This window comes from Opisthocomus hoazin, chromosome 3 (assembly GCF_030867145.1).
Source record: "Opisthocomus hoazin isolate bOpiHoa1 chromosome 3, bOpiHoa1.hap1, whole genome shotgun sequence".
NCBI lineage: Eukaryota > Metazoa > Chordata > Aves > Opisthocomiformes > Opisthocomidae > Opisthocomus > Opisthocomus hoazin.
In genome coordinates this window covers 42,388,095-42,411,284 of record NC_134416.1, presented here as the reverse complement: position 1 = coordinate 42,411,284, position 23,190 = coordinate 42,388,095, and the positions used below count along the sequence as shown (strand labels likewise).

The window sequence follows — 23,190 nt, the reverse complement described above, 5'->3', positions numbered from 1 at the left end:
CTTTTTCTGCTAGAAATTTTCATGAGCAAATTTCCGTAGTTAATGGCATCAAATGAAGATTTTTTGCAGACACATAATATGGCAAGGCTCAGTGAATCCGAGAACAGCAGATGGCTTATATACATCTGAGGAGTTTTTTAATATTAAACAAATAAATGAAGATTGGAGAGGAGTGTCAGTCATGCATCTTGTTGGATGTTTAATCAGGCAGATGAGACATCCCAAATTTTAATTGCCTCAATTTTTTAGTGCTCTGGTCTAATTTCAAACTGCATAAATGAAGCTCTTTAATTTTTCTTGTCTGGTTTGAAGTCTTGGTATCTAGATTATAATTCATCAATAAGTTCTACAGGACACAGAGAACAAGACATCTACCAAAAATCCTGCTACTCATTAAAGTAGAAAATCATGTTTCTTTTTAATTACTTCTCATACAATTAATCATCCATCTGTCTGGATTATATTCTTCAATATTATAGTCATGAGTTAAAAAACACGCATTGAATTCATGACAATCTTAGTAGGAGATAAGCTGTGCTAAAGGCATAAAAATGATGTGTGGTAGTGATTTAGAAGCTGCAGCAAAGTCCATAAGAAAAATGTCTGTTTACCCCTTAATTTACCATATGGGGTCATCTGTCTTGTGACTCAGCAAAAGCAGCACAACCAAGTTCTGAGGACAGCTTTTTTTTTTTTAAACAGGATTTTTTTTTCTTCCCATGGTAAATCCTAGCGCTAATGGTACTGTATAAACATGCTCCCACTCCTCAACGTGGGGACAACTGATCCCAGGACAGATCTGCTTCGTGTCACCCACCACACCAAATAGGCTAATGTCTGGGAATTCAAAATATACACCGGCTTTGTCAGCACTGCCACTGCATGGATGAGCATTCAGCTCCAGTGAGTGCACGGGAAGTTTATCGTGGTCACCACCATCCTTCCGGACCACACAGCCGCAGGGCAGCAGTGAGAAGCACGTCCGCTGCTGGGAGGGATACCCACGGAGCAGAGGATGGGGCTCATGTCACGTCACGTCTGCAAGCCCAGCTCTTTGCTTCTTTATAGATCACGGGGATTTGAGCAGCAAACCAGAAAGCAGAGCAGGAGAGCAAGCACTGCTACCCCATCAAGGTCCCAAGAAGTAGAAGAGAAAAAAAAATCCTATTTATTCGGACAACAATGTATAATTTCTAAACAGATATCATTTCATTGTGCTACATAGGTACTAATTTTATCTCTTACGAAGAATGAAGGAAGACAGAACATCATTTGGCACCTTATGACCTTTCTGAGTATCTCTCAGTCCTTTGTGAACGGTACAAACGCATGGCACATTTTGTGCACGAGTCTGCGTTCACTGGTGTGGCAGTGTAGAGCACGAGCCTCAGGCTTGCTCTGCTCTTAGGAAAGTGAAACTGTTGTAGATTAAGTGTGAGTGAGACATGACAGATTAGGTGTGATTCATGAAACCCTGACTTGGCAAACCTCATCTGCCACGTGACTTGTATTCTTCCCACACGCAGCTCCGTGGCCTGACTGCCTCACACAGCCAAGCCGCAGGAGGAGGCATCGCTGGGTTTAGCACCAAAGCCCTGGTGTGACCATCGCCATCTACGCTGAGCCTTTGCAGGAACGGTTGCCAAAAGGGTAGTTTATTATAAAATAGCCTGGACTCTGCTATCAAAACGCTCAAGTGAGGAATTTGGGGAAAAAAGTACTGCCCAGCAAGCTCTGCTGTTCAAACAGGTGTTCTTGTCTGGATTGGTATTCCCCACGCTGATGTGATGTGCTTCAGGTTCTCTTAAAATAAAGTTTATGTATAAAGATACATTGTCATCTGTACTGTAACTTCTCCCTGCTCACTGTAGTAAGGTGCGGCTAAAAGCCACAGTGTATCTACAGCACAAGTTTCACTTCTCTTTTGGTTAAAACAGTTGGAATTAGTCCAGACTCATTCATTTCATGTGTCTCAGACCCTCTGGGTGTGGAAAATAAAGAGGAAACTACTGACTGATTCTGAATGGCTTTCTTAGGGAAGCCTTGCAAATGCAACTAAGGGAGGGCAAGAGTGCTGACAGTTAAGAATAAAAGGATGCAAAAAAGCATTTATTTTGAAGTACTGGCTGCCTAACCATAGCTGGGGCTAGGGTGGCTTGAGCTGCGGCTTCAGATGGCACAGGAGGCTACTTCTGCTGCTCCCTTTCCAGCGTCTCCCCCCAGCGCGGCGCAGCAGGCTGGGCTCCAGCTAGCCATCTGCTTGGCTTCTCCAAGTGGGAGCAATTTGGGAAGACTCTGGCAGCTGTCGCTGGAAGAAGTAGTGACTGCTGGCTGGAAGTTATGGTACAGTAACTAAGCTCCCTGAGGAGCTGCAAAGTATCATGGGCAGCGAGAATCAAAGTGGGAAAACTGCAGGGATGTGTTCAAACTCATTCTTGGGAGGTACGAGAAACCTGAAGTAAAACTTAAGAGCCTAGGATGAAGGGCGAACCAGCCTCTGTTTCTAGTAAGATGCAAATGTTGTTGTTTTCAGTTTAGTAGCATAAAGAACAAACACAGCTGTTGTGGGTGTGGGTATAACTCCAGAGACAAAAGGTTTACTGGTACTCTGGGTTGAAAGGGTGGGCTGAGATGCTTCTTGCAAATATTAATGAGAAATAATCAGTATAAATTCCCCAAATTAAGGCAAAGCAGGTAATAAGGTTCTTCAGGTTTCTCTCTTTTCCTCTGGAAGTACAAGACATGGTTAGATCTGCTTTGAGAGGCTGCAAATGGCCTCCATCAAACTCCATCAGTGGTACAATGATATGAATGCTAGTGGTTAATGTGGAAGCCTAGAAGGACTGCAAGGACTAACTCCATCCAGGGTAAGAATGGGTCTGGCCAAAATCTCTGGAGTACTTCCATTCTGCCAGGGACTCTTTGGAAAAATCTCAGAAATTGTCTGCAAACTACTCATTATACTTTGAGTCTCCTCTGTAACACTAACATTATTATTAATAAAATGTAATAATAGTATTAATTAGAAATTAATATAATAATAGTAATAATTCAGTAATTGACCACAATAATGTACGTCTCATTGTCTTCTGAAAAAGCAGGCCCTCAGGAGTTGGCCTAGTGTGAGAGCTGCTGAGTAAATCCCAGTGAAGTACAGTTACGTGAAGTTTAAACTTCCCGCTCTGAAGTTGAATTCAGAAGGTGATCACAACCTGTTTATATTGGTGCCCCAGGAAGGTCACAGGCAAAGTAATTTCCTAATGTGCTCCTAGCTTTTTTAGGCTTTCTGGTTTTGCTGATCTGCTCTTCAGGAAAATGGTAAGAAATTACACACATATAAAATCAGCTCTCAGATTTGTATAGCTGCAAAAATACCTTCCAGTCTAGCTCATCAAAGGAAGCTCAGGAGATGCATAACCCCAGGCTAATAGTACTCAACCCAATTGCTTTGATGATCACAAGCAACAATTGCTAGATTCTACTCCCTTCAGCTTTTTGTTTGGTTTGGTTTTTGCTTTTCATTTACAGAAAGCTTGGTTGGGAGGGATGTTTGTTCACTGCATTTCTGAGAACCACAAAGAAAGGGACTTGAGTTTTTTTGCTGAAGTTTGGAACAGATGCCTTGTTTGAGAGCTCTTTCAAATAGTGTCAGCTACTTTTAGATGGTCTGGACTTTTTGGATGAAAGGGTCTTGGAAATGTCTGGTTATATAAGAACTCATAAAGTAAGTTGTCTCTTGAAATATACTGCTTACATTATGAAACAGTTATAAACATGAGGAAGTGATGAGAGCTGGAATAGTAAACTGATCAACAGGTGGCCCTGGGCAGGCTATTCCTCACTATTTGCCCTATAAATAAGCACTGCATCAGGAAGAAAGCCTGCCCTGGGGAAAGACACAAGGCTAACACGGGAAAGTAATCAATCACCTTACAGTATCTGTCAATCCGTCTTCCATGTAAGTACTCACACCAAAATAATTTGGACAGACATTTAGAAACCTTAATGGGACTTGAACACTAGCCAACTCCCATGGCTTTTCTGATAACACCACCAACAGATACATAGGAGTGAACTCCAGATACGAAAAAAAACCTACCAACAGTTAAAATAAAACAAAATTAAAAATTAAGTTAATTGCTATGATACGTACACCCTCCCAACTCAAACCCAAATATTCTTGGTACACATGGGCACGCACTCTTTGAGTGCCTGATCACACACGCAGCTATTTCTCTCCCCTCAGGACTCCTGCCTCATAAGGACAATACAGGGATAACACCACACAGCTGGGAAAATATTCGTTATTGTTCTTCCTGGTTGTTCAAACTGTCGCTGTACTTCCTTGGCTGTTCCAGCAAAAGAACCACCACTCCCTAACAGGCCGCTAATTTCTATGGAGATCTGCTCAGAAGTGCAGTGCAGTCTATCTTTCAATATCCTTTTGCTGAGTGGCATCCACAGCAATGAGTAAAGTGGCACTGATGAAGAAGTGAAAGCGGTTGAAAATTAGCAGAGTAATTATTAGAGTCAGCACTGAGATGGGAACAGGGTCATGGCTTGCTCGGACATCAATCCCTGCTTTGGATTCACTACCTTGCTTGGGTATTCTGCATAGCTGGTCAGACCTGGGTTTTGGGTGGGTTCTTGTTTGGCTTTTTCCCCACAAAGCAGCTTGTGAGTTAGGCCCTTCCTCTTACTTTCAACTCTGTACTTAAAGCACTTAGTCAGGATGTTTCTTCTTTGTAATTGCAGTAAATATCCTGTTCAACACGTCACTTAAAACTTGAGCCACCACCACACTCGAGTACAGAATTGCACGAAATACTGGTTCTTGTAGGCCATCTACTGGTAAAAGCAGAATAGTACAAACAGAAAAACAGTTCAAACTTTGCCTTCTGAAAGATGATGTAATATAATCTGCAAGACACGGTGTTACCTTGCTGATGAATGGATGTTTTCCCCCACACAGCACAAGCAAGATGATTAGGCTCATAAGCCATACTCTGAATAAACTGAGAGCACGGCCACGGGCTCCTCGAATCGGGATGACTTGGCACTTCCCTTGTCTTTGTACAGGAGCAGTGAGCGGGGCCGATCAGGCGCTCCCTGACCACACCCGAAGCTCCTGAAGCCCGGACTCGCACCCACCTGGTAAATGTCAGAACTGTACCTTCTGGGTAGTACTAGAACTGTGTAGTTTTTGTCTAAACATCAGGATTGCATCATGTGGATTGTGACCAGGATGGAAAATTACTGATGCCTAAAGTCAGTCATCTTGAGACCCTATAAACAGCAGCACCGAGGAAGGCCCTTTGAGCTCTTCTGGTCCGCAGCGCGCTGTGCCCTGTAACTCCCTCTGCGTGGGATGCCTCTCAGAGTAACTCGTCAACTGCCTGGGCTGATCTCCTCGAGACTCAGCCTTCGCCCGTTTAGAAATCATTTGATTGGAAGTGAGTATTTCACTGAGCTTGAGGGGAATTTTGATGAGAGAGAGAGAGAGAGAGAGTGTGTGTGTGTGAATCCATTCAAAACAGAATATTCTATTACTATGATTATAATAACAAATTCTTTTTAACCACTCTGCAAATGCTAAGTTAATCAGTGATTAATAGCTGCTAAATTTCTGTGATTCTCTTGCTCTCTTTAAACTGTGAGCACACCCTGAACTGCTGCTAAGCTTATTCCTTAGTCATAAACTGTTGTGGTCTATGGTCAGTCCTGGATCCAGCTGCACCCAGGCTCCTCTCTGAGAAGGGGTTTAGAGCAAGGGGGTCCAGTCCAAACCTGGTGACTCATCGGAAGGGTCTCCCTGCCCCCTTACACTTTTCTTCCACTCTGTATAAATAATTTTCTACTCAAAACCCCCTTTGATTTTTCATTCCATTCATTTAATAAGTGATAGAGTGAACCTTGTCAACGAGCTTCGTAAGATCACGTTTTTTTAATTATCACTAAAATCTTTTCTTGCAAAGCCTTTGAGTGATCTTTTAAGCGACATAACCAGTCATTCACAACACTCCTTTTCCTCTCTCTCCAGCACTAATCCTAAAAACTATGTTGGAAGTTTTGTCTGAGCAATGAAAAACCATACTGTAAATCACTTTGAGCACAGAGGAGGTCTGCTGAAACTTCTTTAAAACAAAAATCCTCTATCAGGTGAGTGCTAGCCAACTCTGGGTTCCTATAGTCTCCTTCTGACTGGAGGAGAAGTTGATGGAAGATGTCAGGTATTATCAGGAACAGACAGAAGTTCTCACTTCGCTGAACACTGCAGACAGAAGTTGCTTTGCTTACAGCTCTCAGACCCCTGAGAACATCCACCAGCTCTGCAACCCCTTCCAACCTTCACAAGAGTTCGGCTGCCTGCGTGCAAGCGAGCTCTGACGCTCTGCACCTGGGATGAGCCTGCTGTGAAAAGGCTGCATGAGGAAGAGCCATGGGCGGCCTTGCTGGAAGCTTCTGCCCCTTGGCTCAGCAGCCACGTTTCAGTGTGTTTAAGCTGGGACTGTGGGCATGGGGCCCTACCTGAGCCGTGCTGGAAGTGTGTCTGTGCTGGGCCACGGATCTCACTCATCCTGACCCTGGCTTGCTGACATGACCATACCCAGGGGACGCAGGTTACAGCAGCCTCCCGATTTGTAACTGTCACAGATATAAATAAAAAGACAATGACTGTTACTGCTCTATCTACGGTATCCAACAAAGAACAAAAATACGCATCTGCTGGAATAAAAGTTTATTTTATATATCATAGAAAAATCAGGGACACCATCAAATAAGGCCTTACAAGATCAAAGATATAAAGGAAAGACACATATAAATTCATAATAAATACACTGCTCTCTCATTATATTGCACACAATATTCCTTATAGTTGTACACTTAAGAACTAATCACTACCATTGCAGTTAGCAGACATTTCACTTGCAAGATTGACCCCTGTTTTTAAGGCTAAATCCTGCCCTCCTTACTTAGGCAAATTCTTAGAGGTATGCCAAAGAATTCAGCCTAAATAAGAAGACTGGATTTGGTTTGTGTCTTAGCTGCTACGTTTATATGCAACTGTAGAGCGTATTCCTCTTTTTACACTTGGTTCTACTCAGGAGTCAGCTAACATAGTTAATATAAAAAAGTCACCTGTATTTAAAATTAGTTCCATTTACTGAATTTGGCTCATCTGACAAATGGAGAAATAATCTGCAACATCACATGTTTAAGCTTGTAATTACCTGGTAGCGTCTTTCTGGTAGTCACAGTTAATGTTTCCTCATAGCTTTTTAACTAATGCATTTCACAGTCTCTTACACAGTTGTTTCATGATAAAGAACAAGTTAGAGTGTCTTTTACTTGAAAAACCTGAGAAACGTATCAGCTTTATACAGATATGGCACTTGAGACTATAAGGTACTACAAAACAGAGCTGAGGTATAAACCTGAGTTCTTCACAAACTCCAAACCTCTATTGATGTTAACAGAGTTTGGAAGCTGTGCAACAGAGGAGAGTTGTATTTGATTGTCTCATCTTAGTTCCTTTTTGGACACCACACAAAAACACTGAACAACATCTTCACTAAGAATGCAGCAAAGAAAAAAAAAAGGAAAAAATATCACAGTGTATTGAATGCAACTGCTATTATCACATTATGTCAACATTAATAGGTTTTTCATATACATTCATCTGCTGTTTAATTTCTAGCTGCGTTAAACTATCCAACAAGACAGAAACAAACTACGGTCTTTACCAAGAACGGCAAACTACCTCCTGAGTTGAACTGAGAATTCTATCCAGTAGCTACAGGGAAAGTCAGACTATATAAAGAAAAAATTAGGTTTACATTCTGTTAAATACAAAGAAACAGACGTCCGCATCTCATATCTGCCTGCTGACCCCAGTTACTCTCAGACAAATTCTTGAAGGATATACAGAACTGAATTTGAAAAGAACAGGAAGTGGAACCAGCACTTAACTATGCCCTCCAAACTTACTTATTTTACCTGATATTTGCAATGCTTAGTTTACACTGCATCCTCATATTTACATAGACCTCACAAGGTATAAGCACACCAAACAATGCTGAATGTACAAGAGAAACAGTTTCATAAATGGGATATAACATGTGTTTTTTACGCAAGACTGTCTCTTTGCTATCATGCCTCCTAACTATTTTGGTCGATTTTTCAAATGACAACATAGTCCCTGTCAAGAACTTGGTTACACACACATATTCATGACAACCCAAGAGTCTCATTTGTTAAATCATTTGAAAAGGATAGAATTTTACTGAGCAACATATCTAAGCCTTTAGTGCCACCATACTCCACAACATTTTACAGAGATAACTCTCATATTTTAAAATATACGAACACAGTTTTTCCTTGTACTAAACACAATTACTTCCAAGTTTATAAGCATAACCAAGACCCCTTCCCTGGAAGAAAAAATAATTTGTCTGTAGCTTGCCTTAACAGTGTGATCTAAGACAATTCTTGTGCTACTGAATGTAAATTTTAATATTAATGGTCCAACAGTGCAGAAGAAACACAGGATAAATCCTTGTAAAGGAAAAGAACTGTTCTGGCTTTCTGTCACGTGCAGTGCACTATATCAGCTTAATTACACAATGCTGGTAAATAATTCCATTTACAAATAGCAACACTGCACCTTTGACACGGTACTCAGTCAAAAAAGTAGATTTGCTGAAATGAAGAAAATGTTCCTGTATATACTGGAGTATAATTATAAATCAATTCTTTTGTTTCCTCATCTTCACTGGGGAAATGGTGCAGGCTCTTTCGGGCTGTAAAACAATTGTAAAAGTACAGATCACTTTACTGTTACCCTCCTTGACAGTATCTTTCTTCGCAAAGTAAGTTATTCTGCGTAGCATAACAGCAAATGAAATTACAGTAAATTGTATGTGAAGAACTATGAAGATACATCTTCAGAAAGGTAGTTACAGCATATTTACTACCGGGGAGGAAGAAATTTAATTATTATTTAATTACTACTAAAACCAAGATCGTACAAAAATATCTATCCATGAGATACTGGCAGCATCTACCAGAGATACCAGTACTTGTAATACTGAAAGAGTATTTGTACTTGAATATACATCGAAGATATAACAGAGCATCAGCCTACTGAAAGTTGCAGTGTTAGCATGGACTGTGCTAGCGAGGACGATAAAAACTGAATCCTTGTCTGGTTTATCACCAACTCTACACAAGTTAAAATTAACAACGGACGGGTATGAAAATGGTATTTCAGTAGAATGGTTTAGATATTAATCATAGATCACAAATAAGTGTATTTTTGCCAGCTGAAAACAGTTTACATTTTTCACCCTGTGGTTTATTTTCAAAGCTAAGGAAGACATTCTGGCTTTCATTAGCTAAAACATCAATTACTCATTGCAACGTTACGACATGAAGTACTCAGTAGGAGCAGCTGTATACGGATTGGGGAGGTACTGAAGAATAACTCATGATTTGGTATGTGAGGTGGGGTACAGCTGGCTGACATGAATTTGCTCTACTAGAATTGAAGGTCAACAGATCCAAAATCTAACGACACATCTATGTGGTACTATGCATAAACTCCTTATATGTGTATACATACATAAAAGAACTCACATGTACTGTGTCTCAATAGGACTTACAAGCAGAGTTGGCACTTATTTTGCAACATTTACTTGTATAATGGCCTGAGGAAGCTTACTTCTGCCTGTAATATGAGGAAGCTTACTTCTGCCTGTAATACAGTGTGCAGACAGGTACTAGAGAAGTAGCAAATGGAGCTAGAAAACATGCTGCATTCTAGTATTAGACTACAAAAGAAAAAACAGACTCATACTATACTTTCTCATTTTTTCCCCTTTATTTTTGTCTTAGTATCTCATAAGTACCCTAATCAAAATTCTTAAAATACAGGAAGCTTATGGATACTGACAAGGAATTTGACATGATTTTGCTACCTTTTTGCAAAGAGGAGTAGGACTACATTATGCAAAAAAGAGCCTTGAACGTGTATGAAGCACAACTTTTAGTTCTACACTCTCACTGACCAGGTCAGCACAAGTTGCATTTCTTTAAATCACTGTCTGCTCTCTCCAATTAGGTGACTCTTTTGATTAGAGATCAAATCTAAAGACCAAACTCAATTAGGTTACTGATTATGTTCTTCATACTTCCAATCGATCAGGTAAGACAATTTCATAAATAGTCAATTTAAAATATGAAAATGCTATTTCAGCAGAATGGCATAATACGTATAAATAAAGGAATAAAGTAAGTTTGATCCCTTCAAATACTTCTGTTTTTATCTCCTGCATATTTACAACAAATAGACCAGAAGTGTCATAAATTTTACACATTAGTTACTTCCAGCTTCTTATGGTATAAACAAACAAATTAGAGGCTCTGTAAAATTCAAGAACTTCTTGTGCTGTCTATAGTGTATAACTGCTGAACACCATATTGTACCCCTTTGATACATCCATATCCTGCCCAAGCAGTATTTGTGATCTTGGTGCATATATTTTGCAAGGGAGAATACACTGAATGACTGTAACTCAGTTGGGAACTGAAGAAACCTCTGGAATTATGAAAGGAGTACTTTTTTTGTTTCATTCTGTTTGTGCCAGGGAGACTAAAATCTTATAATGAAATGACAGAAACGGTAGAAAGTCACAGCACAAACAATGCTTTTGAGCCAGTCTACTAAAAAGAGTTTGTGGAATGCCTGGCCTTTCGATGTCACTTTTACTAAGCCATTCTATTTCTAGTACCCCTTGCTTTTTTTGTAAGCCTATAAAGCTTGCAGAGTAATCTTCTCAGAAAGCAGTAAGAGGTACTGAACTTTGACAGCTGAAAAAAAGGTCTGTCATCTTTAAAGATTTTTCACTAATGCTTCACTCTAAATAATCGACATTTATGGATTACAAACTTTTTACCTTCGTTAATGAAGAAGTCAGCTATGTAATATGCTGCTCTTACAGCTGACGGGGAATGTGGAATTCCTGGCGAATTCTTCCACTCAAAAGGATTTTTCTCTGGATGCCACTGGACGCCATAAATTGGATATTTGTACGCTGCAACAAACACAAAGCACGTAAGCAAGATCTATGCCTTAAGAATTATGTGTTTAGTCTCACTGCAAAAAAACCTCAAAGAATAAGCTACAAAAATACCTCACTTATTAACACTTTCACAAAAGCTTAAACAGCAAGTTGAAACTCTGTTAAAGTCACAGCAGAACTGAAGGAAAAAATGGGTATTGTAAAACAAGGGTCTCACTCCACGCAAGAAGATTTTTGTACATCACTTTTTTGATTATTCATTTCAGAATTTTTATATATATATACATATATGCTAAAAAATAATGTTACAAGTGTATCAGTCTCAAAACTTCCTATCTACTGCCAGCATCACTCAACATACAATATTCACAGCCACACAGAATTTTCCTGTCAGTTCCACGGGACAGATCTAAGTCTTCGGATCTCCTTGAATGCCCAGTCAGCCCAGGGGCAGCTCCCACCTGCTCTGTGCCAGGCCCGATACACACAGGGGGAAGCCAGTCCTTAACTCTCGTACGGAGAACAGCAGCGCAGCAGCAGCAGACTGTTCTGTGATAAACCGCTTACAGGCACGGGGGATGTCTGTCATTAGCCTAATCAGTTTTCCTGATCAAACTGCTATTCTTTTCTTCTGGAGGACAGCCAGTGTGCCATACAGAAGAATCCCGTGGGCCGACAGCTGGGCCTTACTGTGGAGCTACTAGTGGTGCATTGATCAAGATAAACCACTCCCTAAAGAGCTAACTTGTTTCTCGAGCTGAGCAAGTCTAGTGCAAAACATCCCCAACACAAGATACGCAGTGCAAAAGGCTTTTGGAGGAGGGCAATTACCAGTATTACTGCTGAAGCAATGAGGGATGTTGCTGTTACCTCAGTACCCTGAATTGCTCTTCCCCTACAGCAAACAGATACAGAGCATCACAGGAATGCACGCCTAAGCAGACAGACAGAAAGCAAGGTGCAACAGAGGCACACTGCACTGCGGAGGCATTACACTACTACAGGACGAGTGCTGTACACTTCACATCACAGCACTCGAATACTCCAGTCCTAAAGCGTACTTGGAAGGAGAACAGCAGGTGAGAGCAGTAAGTAACCAGGCTCACAGATATCTATTCAAAAGATAAAACATCTCTGCAAACAGAGTATGTTCCTCACCGTCAGAGCACTGACAGGGCTGACACTCACCCTGCTATTCGAACAGCAAGCTTGCAGTATAAATTGACATCAATGCCACAACACCTCTAAAGAACTAGTTTTTTGCAGTCACAGTTTACAAAGGAAATTCAATTCCCTACCTTCCATGGTAGATATGAACTCCACTTGATCATCGGTGTTAGTGGTCAGAACATTATAGAAATTACGAAGCTTTTCATTCTTTGTGAAATTCTGTGATAAGGAGGGGGTCAAAAGATGTGTTATTTGCTCATTTTATTCTAGTTTTAACAGAGAAAATGTGTTTGTGTTCAGGAAATAAAACGACCAAATACCTCCATGGAGAGGCTCCACATATGAAAGTTGGATGTCAACGGCTCAGTAGCAAATGCATGTAATAAATCATCAGGGAAATTCTTGAACAGTCTACTGTTTTTTGCAGCTATTACAAAGAAAAATGAAGAAACGATATTGTCCACTACCCAAGCTGTTAACAGATGGACTAATACTGAACAGGAGACAAATTTAACAAAATACTGCATTACACTTTTTTCTGTAGCACAACTTTATGATTTTAGAATACGTTGCAAGGAAAATCAGTGAAATAACTACAAGATGCTCCCAATATGCTGTTACCACCAATCTCGACTCAGAGAGGACCTGACTTTGCTACCTCAGTTCTCACTAAAATAAGCATCATTCTTTGCCACTTATTTCAGCGGCCTTTCCATTCACAATGAGCACAACTGACAGAATTTGTGAATGCTACACGGTCCGCAGCTGGATCACTCACAAATTAAAGGATAAAGTATCAACAGAGGCCACATTTTACCAGTGTTGCTGAGTGGCACAGCTCTATCTTCAGGGACCTCTCCAATTTCAGTACTGCACAAGTGGGACAGCAATGCTAATATTCATCATCAGGAAAGATGCAATTCGAAAAATTTTAAAATCACCTACTCTCCAAGTTTCATAGGTTTTGGACTCGTGAATTTTCTTCACTTTGGTAACAAACAGGGACCTGAATCTGCATCATTTTTGTAGGTCCAAATTATCAAAGGACTCAAAGAGCCACAGCTGTGGTTTTTGCTGCCTGCTGTTGGTTTCAAACGGCTTGTGCTCACTTCTCTGCTTTAGAAGTGACAGAGTTGCACTGACTTTATACAAACAGTGAGGCAACCTAATGAGAAAGAATTTAACAACTAAATCATCAGAAACCTCCCAAACATTCACCCCTGCATATTTATCACAAACACAGCACAACACCTCTCAGCAGAACTCAGACATGAGATGTAATGGATTTTTCACCTGAGGTAAAGTTCAGAGGAAGCGCAAAACCATCTGTCTTTGTATTAACAAGTAAAACTTCGCCACTTGTGAGGTAGGTAAGCTCTTCATGTCCAAGACATGTTCCCCACACTGGGAAATAATCTCCTTTATCGTTAGCCTTCAAAATAAAAAGCAACAACATCAGGAAAAAGTACTGAAGATTTACAGAAATAAGACTGAAGAGAATTTCCTACTCTTTTCGCTTTCTCTTGTGTAGGTGACAAGTAAAACTACTACAGTAGTACAAATTGCTATCAGAGGAATTGTAACAGTCCAATTACAATTGAAATACACACAGACTCCCTTAGTTTTTCTCTTAAATATGAAGGTTAGGGGATATACACATGTCCGTTGAAGCAGTAAACTGAGCCTAATGTCAGTATTAATTTGACTGTTCTGTTCTACAAATAAGTAATGTTGACAGCAGCCTAAAGAGAAACCACAAAGTGGCAACATTTCTATAAAAAAGGCAATCATAAGAAGGGACACAAACCTATCTGTAACCATTCTGAAGGAAAGTCTATTCATTACAACTCATACTTTCATATGAAGCATGCTATGATCACACAGCAAAAGCCCTTTGCAATGTCCACATGCCTCTGCCCACCCATCTGTACTAAGAAAACATAAATCCTCTTACTAGCATGGCTATGGTCTTCAGTGACACACTTATATGCTTGTTTAACTAGCAGGCTTGGATCTGTGTTCCAGAAAGGTAAATTGTGAGTTTAAGCAACATAAAAAAAAGTGACAATCGTTTTCACATGAACAAAAATTGGCAGGTAAGTGCAAAAACAAGAGAAGAAAGCAAAAAGGAGAAAAGGAAAGCAAAAAGAGAACACAACTACCTTCCTGTCACTCAACTAAGCAGGGTGCATACACATAGTGGAAATTTGCATTTTTATATGGTTTATTCCTGATAGTAAGTGCATGTTAGAGACTGGGATGTTTCAGAACTCCTGGTTTTGTGAAATCTGAGTAGTCTTTCTTAACTTGTTTCTAAACATTTTGAAGTTATGCATACCACCACCACCCCCAAAGAGCTGCTGCTCAAAAGTCATTTTTGAGAAAGCTGAAATCACAGGTTCAGAATAAAAATGTTACCCTACTGCATTACTGATAGCATGGTAGTAAAACCCCATATAACCAGTTCTCAGAACAAAACATGGAAGAGTTACAGAAAGACAACTAGTAGTACTGCGGAGTCTTCATGACCCCCTGCCACGCATGGCTAGACACAGGACTTGCAACTCCACTGTGTGTCTTTCATACAAGTGAGGAATAAAAACACTAAAGGCAAAAAATGGACCACAGTTCAAGAACAATTACAACTGAACCATAAACATTTTGTCACTCACTCCCCCCTTTTTTTTAATAAACATTAGCCTGGAGGCTAAGCGTATATTGAATGATGCCCAAGACATATTTTCAAAACTAATTTAAAAGCTAGAAAACTGTATTTCATTTAGGTTTTTGCCTAGCTAGTCAAATTCTACTGTCTTGGATAGGAATTAGCATTTCACATCCTCTTATTAATACTAAAGCAGAGCCACACCAAGTCATTTCTCATTGTGAACATTTGAAAATGAAGAGAAAATGAGTCCTCATATGTTTTATAAGAAAACATGAAATTCAGTTAATTCTGTACTTGCTAATATACTCTTGACTATTGTAGCTTACCTTACATTAGTAAAACTACCAGTATTTTATAGCGCTAATTAAATCTAAAAAGACAAAAATCAAAACACACTATCATCACATACAGCACAGAAAAAAACCCGACTTACTAGTAAGGGTTACCTACGAACTGAAAACTGTTTTCTGCCTTTCACTCACCTGAAGAACACATATCATCTAATAAATTTGCCTCTCTGATCATAAAATTACGACATATGCAATTCAGTTCATCATTGTGAAACGTCAATGGAATTTCATAATAGTGCTGCAAACCACAAGAAACCCTTGCCCTAATACTGAATACCAGACACAAGCTGCACTTCACAGAGCGAGCAGTTTCGAAGAGACAAATGAGATTAATCGTCACATGCCATAAAAGTGAGATCGTCTATGCAAGATTCAGGTTTAAGGCGACAGACTAACAATCACCACAGGCACAGACAGACAAAAGAATAACATTGGTGCCATGGGGACTGAAGAGCAGGAAACTTAATTACTGAATTGCAGCAGTTGACTGGTCCTGTGAATGCCACTGCCTGCGCTTTCCTCGCCTTCTGTTGAAAAGTTGGCAGCAAGGGTAGAAGAGGAATTCCTCACTGCCAGTAAACGCTTCTACCACGGTAACAGTTTATGCACTACTCATAACTGCCTCTAGAACTGGGGAAAGTTTGCCAAAGTATGACTTCTGTGACGATTTTAATCAACATTAGCTGAAAATAAAACCAGCAAAGAGGAAAAAAGGAAGAAAATGTACATTTTTATTCAGTTTGAATACAGAAGATCCTTAACAAATCTCCGTGCCTTTCCACACTGCAATTTTACTTCAAAATGTCTTACTATCTGAAAAAGCCCCACCTCTTAAGCTCGAAGATAACTACATCTTTAGAAAGGATTCAGAGCCTTCCTGATGTTCTTTGAAAGAAACAGCTTTCTCAGAAATTCAATTTTTTCTTAACAAAGCTAATGATCATATAAATATTAAAAAATAATTAATATAACCTTTCAAGCGTTTTTCCCAGCTTTTTTTGTGTTATAAATTAAGCTAGTGTTTCCTTTAAATATCTGCTACATTTACAGGTACTAATGCAAAGAAATAGGTAAAATGGTATAACGTGTTAACGTAGATCCCTCATCTGCACCTCCAAAGACATATTTAAGTCTACTTACAGATAAGCGAGAATAAAGGTGTTTGGCTAGGTGTAACATACATGCAAAGGGAGGGATTAACGTTATATTGTTGTAAATTAGTTTGAGTCTCTCTAGAATTCCTTCAGAGTCTAAACTTTCATCATAAGACTTCTACAAATGATTACCTTTATGTATAATTTTGTTCAACACTTAACGTCAAGGGATACTGTGCTTTTGGAAAGCATTATTGTTACTTTATTGCAAGTTCGACACAGCCATAAAGCCCCAGGTACAACAGGCAAATGATATTGTTCTTGCCTGAAGAACCTGGGAATTTAAGACTCTCAACACGTCACAGGAGAGAGTGTCAGAAGTCTGAATCTTAAGGTATTAAATGATTTTTTTATGCAGAAGCCAGCAATGAGCTACTTATACTTGGGCTTACAGTTCACACACTGGATGCCAATGCAAAACTATGAAAATATGAGCCTCCCTGTCATTTTGACCTCTGAACAGTGACAATAACAACAACAGACTGTTCCTTAGTAATTACCTCTAATGCCTTGTGGTAAAATATCTTAGCAACCCTGGAATATTCCGAAGTCGTCAGATCCACGCCACCTCCTGGAAAAAGTACCCTGAAAGACAACATCCAAGAATCTGATTAGCAAAGGTGATCAAACTAAAACCTGGACAGCGCACACAGAGAAAGGTCTGATCGTGGTTTTAAGGCCAGGACTCAGGTTTAGGTTAAGACACCTACATTTCAGAAATCTATAGATAGGCATCTAAGCAGCCATTATGGACAGCAGGGATCTAGTCAGAAAAGTCAGTGGAGACTCGAGTAGGTTTTCTAGAGCAGACACCTAACTGGTCGGTAGGTTCAACAACCCTGTAGGCTCCACTGGCTGTACTGAGCAGCACTCAATTATGTGAGTTTAGACAGCTAGCGCACATGCAGACAGCTAAGTTTAGGTGTCCAAGTCTAAGTGAATCATATCCTAAATCTTAGTGTTCTTCTACCGAAGAATGGTTATTATCCCAAAGTAGCGATCAAGCCTAGTGCAATGTAAGGAACAGGAGAGTAAACAGAAAACACACAAAACAGACAAACTTCAGCTGGTATACAAAAGGGTTGCCTGCTGTGACTCTGTCAAATCCTCTCCCAACTCTTAGCTGTCTCTTCCTACCACTTTAAAATCCTGGTCCCAATCTTAATTTAACCTGTTCAATTTCAGTGAAGAAGAATTGTGGCCCTGACAGAGCAACCTTCTTCATGCAGACAACACAGATCAAAAAGTTTCCATCGAAAGGGAAAAAAGGTACGCCTAATGGCAATCTTCAGTCACGCAGGATCTAATATAGATGAACACAAAGGAATTTCAGAGACCATATCAAAGAAATAGTGCACAATCTTTTTTCCACCACAAAAAGGAATAATCAGCACTGGCAATTCCCCGTGTGGCTACCCAAACTCAAACACCACAGAAGAAAAAGACTCAGTACAGTCTAGCAGAGATTTCACATGTACACGTGATAACAAGGAAAGTAATCAAGTACCATCAGAGACCGCAACATGAAATAAAGGAAGTCTCTTCTGGCTGTAACAGTACTGACTGAACTGAATGTGTGAACGCTCCCTAACCCACTGCAGCACAGCCTCAATGAGATTTACTCAAGCCACATACAGCAGTTGCTGATTTTTTATCAAAACAGCTGAAGGATTGTAGAAAGGCTCTGCAGAGGGATCTGGACAGGCTGGATCAATGGGCCGAGGCCACCTGTATGAGTTTCAACAACGCCAAATGCCGGGTCCTGCACTTGGGTGACAACAACCCCATGCAACGCTACAGGCTTGGGGAAGAGTGGCTGGAAAGCCGCCCAGCCAAAAAGGACCTTGGGGTGCTGGTCGACAGCCAGCTGAACATGAGCCAGCAGTGTGCCCAGGTGGCCAAGAAGGCCAAGGGCATCCTGGCTTGTGTCAGGAATAGTATGGTCAGCAGGAGCAGGGAGGTGATCATGCCCCTGTACTTGGCACTGGTGAGGCCGCACCTGGAGTACTGTGTTCAGTTTTGGGCCCCTAACTACAAGAAGGACATTGAGGTGCTGGAGTGTGTCTGGAGAAGGGCAACGAGACTGGTGAAGCGTCTAGAGAACAAGTCTTATGAGGAGCGGGTGAGGGAGCTGGGGCTGTTTAGTCTGGAGGAGGCTGAGGCGAGACCTTATTGCCCTCTACAACTACCTGAAAGGAGGTTGTAGTGGGACAGGTGTTGGTCTCTTCTCCCAGCTAACTAGTGATAGGATGAGAGGCAATGGCCTCAAGTTGCATCAAGGGAGGTTTAGATTAGATATTAGGAAAAATTTCTTTACTGAAAGAGTGGTCAGACATTGGAATAGGCTGCCCAGGGAAGTGGATGAGTCACCATCCCTGGAGGTGTTAAAAAAACATGTAGATGTGGCACTTCGGGATATGGTTTAGTAGGCATGGTGGTTTTGGGTTAATTGTTGGACTTGACGATCTCAGAGGTCTTTTCCAACCTATGATTCTACGATTTCGTCTGCATTTCTGTGCTCTGGAAATGGCAACTGGTATCAGTGAGATACTAACAAGCAGCTAGAAACAACTAACATCTCAAACGATCCCAAGCATTTGCAGAGCGAGTGTGTGTTTAAACCCTCGTGACTAGGTTTATTTTAAGGTGAATGATGTACAGGATCATGCAAAAGCCACCAAGTATTTGGTGGAAAAGTAGAGCAGTATTCACAAAGATATAGATCAGATTACTCTCCAGCACCAATACAGAAAATGAATACAACTGAAGGTATTTTCCGAACAGGCCAGATTACAGATTTCTACATAGATCTAGTTAGACAAATAAGGTGATCCTGACCTGGAAGTGGCAGAAAATTCACTTCAGCTGTTGCTTTTGTTCAAACCAAATACTGGCCAATACTAATTAGGAAAAATAACTGTAATTTCTGCTGATATAGAAAGAAAGTAACCCATTAAGTAGCAATAATAATTGCTTGACATTGTCATAAGCAGACTGAAATGCAACTACCTGTATTACAGTATCTCTAAGTGGTTAGAGCTGATGATGTACACTGTGAATTTCAAAGGCTATCTCAGGAGTACATTGCTAAATAAAATTCTGTCTCTACTATAGTAAATTTCATGACTTTAAGAGGGTGGCATTTAATAATAAATAATTTCCAACCTGAAGCTAAGCTCTTACAGTATGGAAGATCAGTGTATTTCTTTCTCATTCTATGTTTCCACAGAAAGGGAAGTCCTTCCCTCCAGAGCTCTTATTTGTCACTCACACACAGCTATACTCTGGAAGCCATTAGCTGACTGCGGAGGGCAACAAGAGAAAATACAGACCACCCTTACTCACCTACATAGCATAAACCCACCTGCCAGTCACTGCAAAGACTGAAGGATAAGGGAACTGGATCTACTTGCCTAACAACCTCTTCTGCATCGAGGCAGGTGGTGATGTAGAAAGAAAAGGAGACCCCATTCTTGAAAGTCCTTCTGGCAAGTAAAGAGAGGCTGGATGCCATGAGAGAGGGATGAAATGATGCATTTTTGTCTCCAACATGAGGAGCCGCAGGGCAGAAAGTATCACTGTCGTATACTTGCTTCTACTGCAAGACTGTAAAAACCCATGGCTTACTGCACAGGGCATACCGTGGAGCGTAAGAGGACAATGCTCTCCCCAGACAGCCACAGGTCTAAATCTGCAAGTTCTACAGGTGTTGATTAACATTCTAGTATACGCATAAGCTTAATAAAAATATTCATGGTTTAAGATGCTCATTTCATGACTACAAGTAGCCCAGTCACATGCTATGGTCTCACACACAGTCGAGCCTATGAAGTGTAGTGTCAGCTGCTTTAACTCTTCTAAAGTGCACTTTTAGCACAAGGCAAATATAAAAGGTTTTGACTTTGCTCAGTCTACAATTAAAATGCCTTAAATTAGATCACATTATCCCACATTTAAAGTGTAGGAAGAACACAGGGATGGACAGTTGCTGTAAGTCAGCTGAAAAGTTAGAATGTTTGTCTAGCAAACATCTAAGCCACAGAATCATGACAGGGAAGACAGGCCACTCAAGTAGCAAGAGAGAAAGCACACAAAGAGAAAATGGTAGAAGAGACTGGAAATCAGAAAGTTTTATGATAAAGGACATATGGAGGGCACTGGATGAGGCAAGAAAGGGCAGGAACAGGGATGAAACACCCAGCAAGTGCTGTTAAATACCAAATCGATCACTCAAATGAGGAAGAGGAAAAAATCAACAAAGAGGAAGTGGGCCATCTCCCTTGTAAAACTGTTAACCACTGTAACGCCACTTCCGCCTGCCTGCAGACAAGCCCAGGAGAATGCCAAGATGAGCCTCGGCACTGCTGCGGATTGTCTGACGCGTGCTCCTCAAGGAAGGAAACGCAGCAGACTGACATCAGATGAAACGGCGCGCTCTCTGTCTTAGAATGTATTTGCATGTCTGCAGCGCTCAGCACAACCTCTCAAGAGAGCAGAAAGACAGTGTTCCTGAGAATATGCCAGAGCTCAAAACCAGAACTATCACGTCTTTCAACAGAAAATCAGTGCTCAAAACTTACCCATTAATAGAGTGGAATATTTTATCATATTCTTCATCTGAAAGATTTAATCTGAAACACCGAGAAAATAGTTACAGAACACATATGAAATATAGCTTTTTAACCACAAAAGTATCATTGTTATTGAACAGAAACACAGGACACAGAAAATATGTAGAAAGCATGCTTTAAAAGAATAAAATAGTCCCAAATCAAATGAAATATTTCAGTTGAAACAGCTCAGTAGAGACTGAGAATCCACAAGCTTGAAAATACTGCCCTGTCAGGTACAGTTCAGTTAGGCACTCTGAGACCCCTTTGCAGACACTTGTTAAATCTAACATTTACATGAATGGCATGGTTATTATTTCCTGCACAGCAGCAATTCCGGTTTCCAATTGGCTCCAAGAAGGGCAGAGCTGCAAACAGTGAGTCACACCCATTTTCCAGTAAAGATAAAGTTGAGAGGTGGAAAGGTGAGAAAGACCTAAGCATCAGCAAAACACCAGCAAACCAGTATGACAGCTACTCTCACGCAGGCAGCACTGATACACTGGGTAGGTCCAAAGCATCCGGCTTTGCTACACCTAACTTAGTTGCCAGAACCGGATGCCTTCCATGCATTGATGAAGCTTCTGGTCAGCAACCGTTCCAAAAGCTCCACCAGCTACGTGAGGAACACTGGCTTCTAGTTCAGGCACTTAACTGGTGCCCTTATTGGACTGTGTAGATGCATCCTATAGTGATTTTCTGCAGCCATCTTAGTATCGTTTTCAACTTCTGACAATTATCACTTTAACACCTGACGTTAGTGCATTTACTATTTTATAGCTGCTGACAACGCAGCATTGTCAGTTCCGTTACTTACTCTGCTACTTTATAGCCAACAACCAAAATACAACAGCACATGGAATCCATAGTTTGAGCAGAACTGGACTTTGATGGCTTCAAGGACTTCCTCCATTACTTGAATTCTGGGACTACAGAATGCTGACAAAAGATAGCATGTGTGTATAAATAGATATCTACGTGTGTTTGCGGGGCACCATTAATTAGACTGACCATAGCCAACTTTAAAAACCACAGATACAAACCGTGGAAGGTAATTTTACAGGTTAAAAAAAGGAGTATTTTTCAAATACAGGTTATCATGAGAAGAAATGTTCAAAGTTACATGCTCCAGTCTGCTTTTATTCTGATTTATAAAACAGCGTGCAAATCGTGGACTCTCTGAATTGCCTCTGAAGGGCTCTAAACCCTCAGCAAAGCAGCACAACTGCCTTTCGTGCCCCTAAGACTACACCCTGACGCCAAACAATCATCACCCACTTGTAAGGATGTAAACACCTACCTTATCGGCACAACTCGGGCACCAGCAGATTCCAAGAACTTCACATAGGAAGCCGCAATGTAAGACCTTCCGAATTTGTGGAACTTCTTGAAGTGGCATTCCTGCGACAGTACGCCTGAGGGGGCCGAGAAAGAAACCGACGCTGCGGGCACAGCAGGAAAGGTTGACCCGCAGCCCACCGCACGCCGCAGCCTCGCGCGGAACAGCCGCACAAACACGGAGACACCGGGGCACCAGTGCCGCCGCCAAGCAGGCACACGTTACCGGACCGAGACTCGGCTGCCCCGCTTTAACTGCTCGGCACCGCAACCTCTCCTACGTAAGCTACCGCTATTTGAAGATTTTTAAACAAAGTACGCGCGATGCGTGAAGGCTTTAAGCAACGGTACGCTCCAAGAGACCCACCCGCAGCACCCGGCCGCGTCTCCCGCCGGTGCCGGGCGCCGTTGCCCCCAACCCCGGGCGGCGAAGGCACGCTGCCAGGCGGCCCGCGGCCGCCATGTTCCCCCGCGCCCGCCGGTAACCCCCGGGGAGCGGCCGCCGGGAGCCCAGGGGCCGCCGCCGCCCCCCCCTTACCGACGATGGGTCTCTCGTTGGCCCCCGCCGGGCGGCCGCGCGGGGCGAGGGAGGCTGCGGCGGCGGCGCGGAGCCGGAGGAGCAGGAGCAGGAGGGCGGCAGCGGCCGGGAGCCGGGGGAGCCCCGCGAGGCGCCCCATGACCACGTCTCCCGCTGCCCGTCGGAGCCGGCCGGCCCGCAGGCTCCCGGAGGGAGGTGCCGCGCCGCGGGGCGCGCTGGGAAATGTAGTTCCGGGGGCGGGGCGGAAGGCTGAGGAAGAGGAACGCTGGGAGAGCCGGGGG

The 23,190-nt window shown here is 41.7% G+C and overlaps 1 protein-coding gene across 2 annotated transcripts; it reads right to left on the bottom strand.

Annotated features, from left to right (window-relative positions):
* Window positions 1-6,730: 6,730 nt before the first annotated feature.
* Window positions 6,731-23,125, bottom strand: GGH (gamma-glutamyl hydrolase). 2 transcript variants are annotated; one of them, XM_075416075.1, is made up of 9 exons: window positions 22,910-23,125; window positions 22,334-22,448; window positions 21,004-21,054; window positions 16,924-17,008; window positions 13,545-13,683; window positions 12,572-12,678; window positions 12,380-12,470; window positions 10,956-11,093; window positions 6,731-8,801 (listed from the first exon to the last, which is right to left on the bottom strand). In XM_075416075.1, exons 1-9 carry the CDS (start codon window positions 23,046-23,048, stop codon window positions 8,680-8,682), a joined length of 987 nt encoding a protein of 328 aa, XP_075272190.1. In that variant the 5' UTR covers window positions 23,049-23,125; the 3' UTR covers window positions 6,731-8,679. The 2 variants fall into 2 exon arrangements, with proteins under 2 accessions (XP_075272190.1, XP_075272191.1); XM_075416076.1 differs by lacking the exon at window positions 21,004-21,054.
* Between the last annotated feature and the right edge of the window lie 65 nt (window positions 23,126-23,190).